The sequence below is a fragment of the Uloborus diversus genome, chromosome 10 (genome assembly GCF_026930045.1).
Source record: "Uloborus diversus isolate 005 chromosome 10, Udiv.v.3.1, whole genome shotgun sequence".
NCBI lineage: Eukaryota > Metazoa > Arthropoda > Arachnida > Araneae > Uloboridae > Uloborus > Uloborus diversus.
In genome coordinates, this window is record NC_072740.1 from 133,965,149 (window position 1) to 133,978,032 (window position 12,884).

At 33.8% G+C, this 12,884-nt stretch overlaps 1 protein-coding gene across 1 annotated transcript in view; it reads right to left on the reverse strand.

The window, feature by feature from the left end:
• The window catches only part of LOC129231188 (A disintegrin and metalloproteinase with thrombospondin motifs 9-like), a 179,464-nt gene that overhangs the window by 1,884 nt on the left and 164,696 nt on the right, over positions 1-12,884 (reverse strand). The window contains exons 28-32 of the mRNA XM_054865435.1: positions 12,061-12,267; positions 9,675-9,810; positions 6,240-6,426; positions 4,230-4,366; positions 1,013-1,209 (exon numbers count right to left, since the gene is read on the reverse strand). Of these exons, the coding sequence (XP_054721410.1) occupies positions 1,013-1,209; positions 4,230-4,366; positions 6,240-6,426; positions 9,675-9,810; positions 12,061-12,267 (864 nt within the window). The remainder of the gene's footprint in view (positions 1-1,012; positions 1,210-4,229; positions 4,367-6,239; positions 6,427-9,674; positions 9,811-12,060; positions 12,268-12,884) is intronic.

Below are 12,884 nucleotides of genomic sequence, written 5' to 3' on the forward strand. Positions count from 1 at the left end.
TTTTTTTCATTCTTCTTTGATCCTAATCTGCCAATCAGTGGTAACTGTTAATGTTTCTTTTCTCTGCGGCTGATTTTGCATTCACTTAAGTACAGTAGACCCTCGATTTACGCGGGTTTATTTTACGTGGTTTCGATTATACGCGGTTTAAGGTTTGAGACTTTTATTTTATTTTATGCGGATGAGTTTCGGTTAACGCGGATGCGATAATGCAAACAGATAACATTTTCCCGTCTTTCAAAATCCTGCATTTTGGCGTGTTAATAATAGAGCTTGGGCCACTGGAGACATTTTATGCGATTGGTTCCAGAGCTTTTTCCAGAAGTAAAGTTATTAAACTCACACAGTTCAGAGCTCACTGGAAGAAGAGCTTTTAGGAGTGATAAAGGAGGCCAAAACCAACGAGGATACCGACATCGATGACGCACAACCAAAAACGTTCACATTAAAAATTTTGAGTCATTCCTAGGCAATAGAAATGATCTTTCCGATTTGTTAGTGATTTGTTTGTGTCGCAAGTGATCATGGATGCGTTAATGCTCTGCAAAGAATTACAGAGAAAAATTCTTAATGACTGCCAAAAGACTATCATAGCCAGCTCCTCTGTATAAACAGAACACAAAATTAATTTGTGTTTTCTTTATACATGTTGTGCATAAAAATCGATATAAGTACACATTAAACTTATTATACAATTAGTCATCACTAGAATGAAGTCTTTTTTTTTAATCTACGGAACCTAACCCCTATTTTAACACTACTATTAGGTCTCAATTTATCGGTTTCGATTTACGTGGCATTTCCGTAGAACGTAACCCCCGCGTAAAACGAGGGTCTACTGTATTAAACATTTGCTATCTATAATTGAAAATAATTCTCGCTAGTCACTAAAACTGCAACTGTTCCAACCATTAAGAATTAGTAAAACATTTATTTATGGTAATGTAACGGTACACATTTTACGTTAGTACTTTAATGTAGAAAATCCTCCACTAAGATGAAAAATACTTACTTCTAACCATCGAATCCTGCTAGATGGATACTGTCCATCAGCTATCCACTTAGTCTGAGGGTCAACCATGAATCCTGTTCCAAGAAGGCTGAGAGAAAAGCGACCCTGAGGGCAAGATGCTATGCTATAGCAATCTCCAGACTGAGCAAAAGGAACTGGTTCACCCACATGTGTTTGAGAAAATGTCATATCATGAGCTGAAAATAGTTAAAAAGTATTATTTGCAAAGATTCTACAAGAAGCGTAAAATTCAACAAAAGTTTTAAACACACACACACACACACAATAGACACCATGGAATCATCTCGTTTTTCCTACATTTCCTCAGGGAGGTTAATTTCTGAGGACACTTACTTTTTGTCTCCTCCTTAATTTTACAACCACTACCTTTTCGTGTCTCTTTCTTTCATTTGTTTTAATAAGTATTCACAAAAATATTTAAAGGTTATCTGTATGACTAACGTTTTTCAAAAGAGAAACTTTTATTTATTTGTTTCTATATAATAGACTCCCGATAGCTCGAAGCCTTATAACTCGAATATTCCTTTATCTCGAAGTTTTTATTCGGTCCCAAAATAATTTAGTGTTTTCAACACAAAGTTGTTTCTATAAGTCGAAAATTTTACGTTTCCATTTCATGCAAAAAATGCAGTCAAAGTAAGAAAAAAAAATGTTTTTTTCCCTTTTAAACACTTTGCTTTGCTTATCAGTTTGTGTGAGGAGGATAATTTATTTACAGTAGTGCTCCTAAATGCACCATTGTTTTCGAGTAACGTAAGACGTTATCCGATTGAGCTACTTTTTGACGTGGTGACGACCCCGAAGTTTTATTGCTGTCTAATCGTTGAGAGACTTTTAACATTTCGGCAAAAATGAAAAAAAAAATACCTTTATTTCCTGAATGATTTAAATAATCTGCTTTTAGGTCAAAGGCACTTTTAAAAGCAATATGATCTGAAGTCAAGAGAAAAGAAATTGAGCTGGAGGCATACAAACTTCATAACGTTTTAAGAATCAATAAAAATTTTAAGCAGTCAAAAATAGCTTCCTTTTTCGGAGTATCATAAAAAGATTTATTATCTGTAAAGATATTTTTGGGTAGTACTAATTATTAGTTTTATTCAAACTATAACTGTTATAGTTTATTCATTATGCACTATTCCTGAAAAAGAAAATCAAAGTATTTTTTCAAGGCTTGAAAAAGAACTTCTGATAACTCAAACTACCGATTACTCGAAGGTAATCATTAGTTCGAGTACCAGAGGCAGGTAATCGGTAATCTGTCTCTTGGGACTTCCAGTTATCGAGAGTTGATTGTATTTGAAATCCACCTCCATTGTGTTCTTAACACAAACCAATCAGTTTAATAATTCATTTACGAAAGCTTTCTTTGCACGCTCCTAGATCCGATATTTTATACGCCACACACGATACTTGAAATTTATTAAAGAGCTGCTACTTGTTTGAGACTGCAAAAAGTGTACTACTGCGGCTGCCATACTTGACTATTTTGTCTATTTGACGAGCAATCTACCATAGGGTTAATGGACAAGTACATGCAGCCCTTTGAGTTATGTCAAGCCAAATAGTGTTGCACTTAGGCTTTGATTATAACTTATCAAGTTGATTAGGGTAGACCAGGGGAATACCGCCACCTTAAAGAATTTCAATTTTTATCACCATAAGAAAAATCGTATTTATGAGCTAGATCAATATTTTGGATTATCGTACGGCATCTTAAAAATGTATACAAAATTTGTTATTAATAAATCTACAAAAGAAATAGTCATAAAACATCAATTTGTCAACCTCTGCACTGTGTCGGTATTACTCAGGGACCTGGAGTAATCTACTAGCCAACATGACTGAAAGACTAAGAAGGAAAATTTATTGAAAATTCTATGTGCAATTAGGAGTACAATATAGGAATTGAAAAGCAAAAGAAATGATATTTTTAGTTTATACGAGTGAAAAAATTATTTTGAACTCATTTGCTTTTCTTAAAATTTACAAAAATCACAAATGTAGTTTACAGCTGTTTCAGCATCGCTAGACTCTGAATGCACCCACTTGGCACAGCAAGGGCATCTGTATTACAGTTCGTACATTCCATATTTATTGCATATAGCACAAAATTTGGATCGCTTGGATCAAAAAGGTCATTTTCGTCGTCGTCACGAAACTTTTTGACGTCGATGTCCTCCTCATCTGAAGAGTTTTCCAAACTAAAAAGTCGCTTGCACCTTTTCTTAACAGATTTATTTATTTTCTTTTGCCTTGTTGTCACTGCTTTCTCTTTCTTTGCATTCAGTTTTGATGTACATTCACAAAACCTTTGCCGCAGATTTTCTGTCGGCTTGTTTCTTTTTCAATGTCTTTTCCTTTCTTTTAGCTACTGTTTCTTCCAAAACTGCCTTCATTGGGGTTCCAGTTGGAATTGATGAGTGGCTTTTACTTTCATAACTTTCTTCTACCCTTTCTGCTGCCAAGTTTGGGAATGGTGAAAACTTTTCTAGTGATTGAAGAAACGTTTTTTGAGGCACTTCTTGAAGGGGCTTTGATGAACAAGGTGCTACATCCAGTAACTCACCTTCAGACGTATTGCTCGCATTTACAATATTATTTTCCTCACCAGTTTCTTCTGTTAAAACTATTTTCTGTTAACTAACTCTTTATACTAAACACAGTTTATAAGAGCGCACTTTCGTTCCTTTAAAAAATTGCTTTTGACCTATACAGTGGAAATATTCTTCCGCGGGTAATGCCGCCACCATGGCCGCATCATCCCCGCAGAGGTGGCGTCATAACCCCGATCCGACAAGATGGAAGAAATGTAGATTAAAGATACCAAAACAAACGGAAGTAATCAATATTGTTTATTAAAATGCTAAAATATCTAGTTAAAAGTTGTTCATAGCAAATGCTGCCACTGTGGCATCTGAGGTACATACCTCAGCTTATGTGAAGTGGAAATATAAGATCAAACTTCTTCAAAACAACGTTCGACACTATAAGAAAAAAACAACGCGCGCAATGGCTGCTATCGACTTGGGGCATTGGTTGTACCATCGTTTGCTACAGGTCAGGAGCTGTCAGGCCGGCTATCCGGTTTCTATGACTCGAATATCAGGGGTGGCGGCATTTCCCCAAGTGGCAGTAATCCTCCGGTCTACCCTAAATTGAAATAGGTGACATAAACAAATGGATTTATACTTACTTATGATTTTCAAGGATGTTATGTTAATAGCTATCCTTTGATAAGTTGTGAGACCAGCTCCAATACTTTCATCAGAAGTGCATTCGCAGGAATCATATCTAGCACCACGGTATGGACATGAATTGGGATTTTTTAACCTATAAATATAAATGTATAAAATGTATAAGAATCACTTCTTTGAGTTGGTGTATAATCATTAAGTTTTTAGCTGAAATTAGATTGATGTGGATAACAAACAAGTTTTTCAACAGTCAGAGGCATAGAAACGACCTGTACTTCGCTATCGTGTAAAAATACATGTTTCTTATAGCTTGTTTCGTCTGCTGTAGTTATGCTAATACTATTTAAAAAGCACGTTGCAGTAAGAAACAACAATGATTGTTTTTTCGTTCCTAGATGTTAAAAGTGTAAATGTTTTCTTTCTATAAAGCTGATGCATTCTATGTCTTGCTACCGGAAAGAACTAACAGACAGAAAAGAAGCTGATTTAATGTACTTTGTAGATTATAAGAGTGTTTTGCAGTTAACTATCATTAAATATTTTCATAAGTGTTGATAAATTTGTAGCGGCACAAGGAAAAACAAAATTAAAAACTTTTTAAATCTTGAGTTACTCAGAACTTTTGAAGAGCAAAATTTGTTGACAGGTGTTGATAGACAAAGACATGGCCACCGCATTTACACGCTAACCAATCAGAAATTTTAATACCTGGTCTATGGAAATGTAAAAGTTGTTTATTTGCCAACCTGATCGAAAACATAAAACGGAAAAAAGTATGTTTTGACAAGGGTTTTATTTTGACATTTAAAAACGAGGTAGTCAGCGGATCAGTCAGTAATTTTTTAGTTTTCCATAATTTTCTGCAGTAGGATTTACAAGAACTACTTGGTTTTGAACGTGCAAGCATTTCTTGTTTGATCGTCCTCTATTTCAGTAAAGGTAGAAACGCCGTTCAGGCCGGTAGTGTTCATGTCCAGCTTGGTTTTTGTTCTGTAGGAATTTACACCGATGGTTCATTAAAGTGTTATATTTGTTCAAAGATTGACTTCCTATGGATAGTAAAAGTCTGAGTAACATTTCTTCGTCTGTCCTATTGGATCAAAAAGGTCGTCCACACTTTAAGGGGGCCGTTAAGCAATGTTTTTGTTTTCTTTTTCAATCAAATAAATTTAACTTTTAACCATTAATGTAGTTACTCTCGTTATTAAAAACCCTTTGACATATAGAATACAAAATTTTAATTCCGGACCAGTCTATTAATTTTGGACCAAAATACTTAGAGCGATTGGATAACATCCAAATTTACGTTTTCTGTCGCATAGAAAGTCGTAGTGATCGAAATAAAAGGAAACCAGATGGTATAACTTTGGGCGAGTATATCTCAGTTAAGGCCCGTAATCCCAGTGATTACCAACAGAAAAGAAGTCAGTTTGAAACAAAATTATACAGAACCGTTCTTTTCAAGACGAAACTTAGCGAAAATTGATGAACTGCGGCGGGAACCTCATCAAGCAATTTAGCTCAATATTGCACCACCCTATGTGACAAAAAAACTAGAAAATTCGGACGATATCTAAAATGTCGCTTCCAGATATTGTGCTCCAATTTATTTTTATCGACCCAAGGTTGAAGTTTTTCACTATACATGGCAAAAGTCTCTTGATTGCGAATATATTACATCTTTGATTAAAAATCAATTTATGTGGAAGAAAAAGAAAACTTCATGACTTTTCAGTCCCGCTAATTCATTTACGTTTTGCTCTCATTGAACTGTCATGATGCTCAACGTTTAGATTAAAAGAATTTGTTTAAAAAAATAACTCATTAAATTTCTTAGAGCTAAATTTTAACTAGAAAAAAAATCTCAATTACAAATGTCATATTAATATTCTGAAACGAAATGAAAGAAAACTAACAGTGAAATGAGCTGAAACGGGCAGAAACTTTGCCATTGAAAATGAAGAACACATAAAGCTTAAAATGAGAATAAAGAGTAAATCAATACAGACCTCTTGCTGTATACTTCTGAGTAATTATCCTGTTCCCCTCTAATAAGTGTTATATATTCTTGTGGTTTGCTTGTGTTCATTCGTGAGCAATAGATTTTGACGTATCTTCCTCTAACAAATATCTCTTGCTCTCCATCTCTGGTGATATTAGCCCTCTCTCGGAAGTCTAAGCAACTAATAGCTTGACCTGAATAAGTTAATGTTTAAAAGCAGAATTAGGTATGAAATTAGAATTTGAAAACTAAATTATAATACTCTAAAATGTAAAAATATATGGGATAAAAGGAAAAACGGGGTAAATGGATACAAACTCGATTGCTACTACGCTTGTGCTAATTTATGAAATTAAAACTGTTGGTGAGTAAAGACTAGGAGACAAATAGAAGACATTGAAAATTCCGCAGGTTTTTCAAACAATTGTGTAGGCGTCATCATTGTTTAAAGATGACACTGAGAAAAGGTGTTTTTTAAAGTTCAGTGATCTTTACATTTTTCTCTCCAAATGCGAACGCTCTGGTTTCAACTAGTTTTACTTGTCACGTATAAGGTTACGAAAAGCATTTATTTATGAGTTTCTTATTCCGAACTGTTTTTGATGTACAATTGAGGTGTTGCCATAGTTTCAGAGCTCCATATTTTTCCTATATCTGGGATTAAAAGAAATACAGTTTCATTCGCTAACAAACAGTCAGGAAGTCAAATTTCTCATACATAGTTTCGTCGGATACATTGCACAAATTAGTATTCCTCAATTCATTCTAGAGAAAGGAAAAGATCTGAAGTTGAAACAGTGAAACTCTTGTTCCCTTGCTTCAGTTGCTGACCCTACTTTAAGCAATTGAAAACGGGACATACGTGTCCCCCAAATTACAAATTTATTTTAAAAAACAATCGAATGCAAATATTTTTATGAATTAATTCATTTCATGTTATTGAAGCACAAAAATCTTAGTATTAAGAAAGAAAAAGAGAGCTTAAAAAATATACAATTTTACCAAAACAAGACACAAGTGCTAGGCTATTTTCTCGCCTATACTTTCCATTAAAATATTTATCGTTACGTGTAAACATTTGCAAGGTACCCTCCTGGTAGAAACCGCGTAACGAGTTCTTCGTAACCCTAAGCATGTGGTCAATGTTTCCTCTCGATAGTCTATCTAGATTTCGAAACAAGATAAAGGAAGTCGGAGAAGGTAAGAATGGTGTAGCATGTTTTGGGACGAAAATGCAGAATGTTGCAGTGCTAAGCGCAAAAGTCGTATCTACACTTTTTATCAATATTGAGTTACGGTCACCAGGTGGTTATATGCCACTTACTTCACATACATAAAATGTTTTATGGTCATATGTCGATGGGAAATATTTAAAAAAAATAAAAAGTTGTATCTGAATCAAATACGTGGAGGCGCAAAATTTTAAACGGCAATTTCTTATTTAGAACTCCGCTGCAGACTTTTGCGTTTAGTACGGCAGAATGGATTTCAATTCTCGGCATTCACAGCTTGTCATTGGATCATCTTACCACCCATCTTTTGCCCCTGATCTTTCTCCATCTGACTTCCATATTTTTCGTGCGTTTAAGTCAACCCAACCAAGATGTTACATCTGAGATAATGAAGAGTACAGAATGCGGTGAAGAACTTTTTAAATAACTGGTTACTAGTTTTACAAGGATATTTTCTATAATTTAATGGATTTTACAGTATGACAAATGCGTCAATGCTGCTCGCCATAGTGAGGAAAAATAGTCAACAGTTTGCATTGTTAAGTGTTATTTCTTTAACATTATACATTAAAAAAATAAAAATAAACGTCTGCTCACAGTAAAAATTTCTTGCGAAAATGTTTACTTTTGGAACGTTCCTTATGTATAAGGAATTATTTTATATATTTCATCATAGTTGTACCTTACAGTGATAAAAGTAGACATACTAATAAGGTGCCAGTCATATTCCTTTTACAGTAAATTACTCGCATTTGGATTTTTTTTTCATAAACAACGCATTAATTTCATACAACTGAAATAAAAATTCAAAAACCCTATGAAATCCTGAAAAAAAAAATGTTTCTATTTAACTGATTGCTCACATGCAGACGCATAACATCTATCTTCTTTCTTTTTCACATAAAAGTGGAATTAAGGTAATTCCTCTTTTTTAAGACTATCGTTCATGCATTACTTATTGATTTTTGGTTTTGTTCACAGTAATTTGATAATTTAATGCATGTAGTTTTTCATTTGGCATGCGTGTTCCGCACAAACACCACAAGTAAGAGATCAAAGCATATTTCTATCATTAAGTTCACAAGAGCGTGAGTAAATAAATGTTTTTAAAGTGTTGTAACTTGAAGGAGCAATTTGTAAAGATTTCAAGCACATTGTTTTATATTAATTTAAGAGAAACAGGCGTGTATTTTTAAATATGTTCCGGTTGCTATAGTGTTCATAAAAATATTTCATAAAAATCAAAGAAATGTGAAACAAATAAATCAATTGGAAATCTTTCATTTTTTAAAAAAGAAGTTGCTATTCGGTCATTCCACGCCAAATCAACGAACTTCTGAAAGGGACCCATCGTCGATTTCCACAAAATTTACAGAAATGAGTCTACCCACGTGATGATCGACAAAAATAGCTTTTAGATTTTTTTGACTATTAGTTTTTTGTGTGAGACTGCCCGAAGTACTCGAAAAGTAACATTTTGTTAGTTACAAAAATTCCTTTTTCTCAGCTCATATAGGAGCTGGAGTGTCGTACTAGGTGTCATTTTAAAATTCCTTTAAAAGGCTTTCACATGATATGTCACTTCGCAAGGTCACGTGACATTAATTATGAAATTTTTCGATTCCGCAGAATAATGAAATTTTCCCAATGTGCGGTTACTAATTGAAAAGGAATAATTAATTTTCAGTACGATTGCTGTCCCATTCTGAAATTTTATCGCATGTAGACCACATTTGTAAGCAAAAAAAAAAAAAAAAAATTCAGATTAAAAAAAAAATCTTACCTTTTAATATATTTAAGGTCAAATAATGTTTTGTATAAACTTGAAATATTAATATCACGTGACCTTGCAAAGTGACATATTATGTGAAAGCCTATTGAAATAACTTTAAAATGATACCTAGTACGGCACTCTGGCTCCTATACGAGCTGAGAAAAAGGAATTTTTGTAACTACCAAAATGTCACTCTTTGCCACTTTTCGAGTACTTTGGGAGATCTCACAGGAAAAAACTAATGGTTAAAAAAATATAAAAATAATATTTTTTTCTATCAAGTGGGTAGACTCATTTCTGTAAATTTTGTAGACATCGACAATGGGTCAATTTCAAAGGTTCGTTGATTGGCCTGGAATGACCCTATAACGAAGTTGCAAGTTTTTACAACATTTTGAACGGAAAATCAATTTTTTAATTTCATGAAAAATCTTACATGGCCTTTTGAAGCAACGCCGTCTTTTTTGTGGTTTCAAGTGCAATTCACACTGAGAATGCGGTAAGCGTCTTTTTTGTTCACTACTGCAATAGATTCTTCTTCTCTGCCGCCCAGGACCGCATTCAGAAGAACACTAAAATAATATTTGGAAAAGGTTTATTCATCTGACCAGGAAACCATCCGATAGTGTAAAAATGAAAAATAAATAAATAAAATAAATAAATTAGTAGTGTTTGAAAGAGCATACTAAAGCACATTTCTGGATGCAGAAATTGTATTCCCTCGTTTCCTTACTGATATAAATGCGAAAGTGAATTTGTTACTTTTTCACGCCTTAACGACTCAACCGGTCATCATGAAATTTTGTATACACGTTGTTAGGGGTGCCAGGGGGAAGGGTACTTTTCGTTTAGAAAAAAATATTAGGTTATTTCTTTTCCAATTTTAAAGAAAATCATAAATTTGAGAGTATCATAATATTTGTTCGATTTTTGCAGCACGTCAAAGCCCTTAAAAAGCTGCTCAAGGTGAACACTACTCAAAGTACGAAGGATTGATAATTCCGATTGAACATCCGTCAACGTTGCTGTAAGTTTTTCAAGTTGCTGTTTGTGTCTAGTGCTGTGAATCTTACAGAACACTGCTGTGCATGGAGCGAAAAAAAGAAAAAAAAATAATTAGCCGCACTGCACTGTTAAAAATTCAGGAAGATTTTCTGGTAATTGTTACTGTAAAATTGCATCGCCGACGCATCGCTGATTTTCACGGTAATTTATACCGGAGAAATAAGCGATCCCAGCGCCAACTGGTTGCTGTAGCCTACCGAGGAAACCGTAAAATTTTACAGTAACATTTGATTTTTACGGTAATAGTTACTGGCAACATGGATGCCAGTAACAATTACCGTAAATTTTCCGGAAAATTTGTAACAGTGTGGCGTTTTGTCTCCGTTACGTATGGTAATATCGGTTTTATTGATACAGATTAACATGAAAACATTTCTAGCCCAATGATGGAAAAGTTCATTCGGAGCGTGGGTCGGAGCAGAACTCATCTCTTCAAGTGCAGCCAGTGCCAAGATCACTCTCCACTGAGGCTTCTAGATCGAAGGTGACGCCATCAGTATTTTCTCACGTGCGTGTTGCCGTTGTTGTTTGGCTTTGCGCTGATTAATTAGAACGTTTTCTATTGGTTAAATGGCTCACGTGATAAAAAATTTCCAATTTCACAGCACGAAGTGCTTCCAGATAATACAGCTGCGGTGATTCGGGAAAATTCGGCAAAATTGATGTCAAAGTCTCAGAATATTTTACAGTGCATAGGGGAGAGTGCAGTACCTTGGGACACTGCTAATTTCTAAGAATCTATTTTTAGCAGCCATGTTTTTTGTAATTTCTAATAGTAACCTTCACCAATAAATAGTGCCATAGTAACAATCAGCATCAAAAGAATTCAATTGATGATTTTGTGAGAGAAAGAAAATTTTATGACTCCAAAGTAAATATTTCCTTCATTTTTATTTCATTTTCTGTCTTTGTATATATAATAATAAAAACTGAATTTTATTTTGTTGTAAAAGAGAAGTAGTTCAAATATTTTGTCTATGAGAAAATAATGATAGTACATCTAGAGTGACCACCATTTTGGTTTTTCCTAAACCACGTGGTGTTTGTACCTCGGGACAGCCAAACATATTGTACTTTAGGACGCATCCCAAGGTGCAACTTATGCATGGTTCTTAATTATTAAGATATGTTTAAAACGTGGAAAAATGTTCAAATCTGATGTAGTCTTTTAAACACATAGTTATAATGTTAGATAATGATTCATTATTTAATGCATTACCTTGAAAATTTTTTTTTTTTGGTGCAAAATTGGTTCAAGTATATGGCTGTTTCCTGAATCATGGAGAGCTTCCCGTGGTACAACTGGATGTGTCCCAAGGTACAATAGGATGTTGTACCTTGGGACAGTTTGGAACTCTTACTTTAAACGGCTGGCAATATTATATTTTCAAACTGTATATATATATATATATATATATATATATATATATATATATATATATATATATATATATATATATATATATATATAGCAGAGAAATATATTGGGGTATTTTTATGTGACTTTTAGATTTAACATTTGGTTTAAATAATTGACGTTAAAAACTAAACTATGAAAAGTGTTCCAAGGTACAACACTCTCCCCTATTATGTAACCATTGCAATGAAGCTTAAAAATAAGTTATTTTAGGTTCATCCACATTTCTTGTAATTACCTAAATCACAGATTTACAAAGAAAGAAACCTTTTTCAAAAATGAATTTCAAGCGCCCTGATAATTTTAAAATTAATGTAGGAAAAAAAAACACAATACTTACCTGTGACCAGGGTCCGGGTTTCCAAATATTACGCGAGCATTCTCCAAGATTGCAATTTTTTGAAGTTGATGGCTTTTCATTATCTTTACACCACACATTATTTCCTTTTGAAGGTAGTAAAGGCTCTGGATCAACCCACTGGTATGCATTCACTCTGTGGCAAGTGACAATTCGGGTTTGAACACCTTTTCCACATGACGTAGAGCACTGCGTAGAGAAATTATGCATTACAACAGCAATCGATGTTCATAGGAACAAATAAATTTAAAAAATCGTTCCACCATTTTTTTTTGCTGTATGCAATGTAATATTGTTTACACTCATTTTAGTGTTGTTTAATACCTAGGTTGTACCTTTGAGAAATTACGTGAAGATTCAGAGCAAAGCAATGGTAAGCGGTACTATTTTTTTCAGTTCTTAATTTTTTTTCTTCTGTCTCGGCGGTAATCAAATGCTTTTTCAAATAAAAAAAAAATGTGTGTGCTAAAATGTTTTTATAATGTTTATGTGTGACTAAATAATGCCTTCCCAGGCCAACTGTTGTGTGAAAACCAGAGGCAGTGCTTATTTTTTAAGAAAATAAGTTTGGGGGTTCTATTCTTCAAAACTTATTTATATAAATAGCCTTGAATTTCGTCTGATATCTAGAAATTTATATAAAAGTTTTTTCAAAAAAGAAAATAATAAAAGCATCCAGCACATGCACGAATGTGGAAATAATTTGAATTTTGACATTTTAAATTTAAATTCTGTTTTTCGCCATCACGAATTGCAATAGAACCCTACACGTTGTGTTTCTTGTTACTAAAAATGTCTCCTACTGC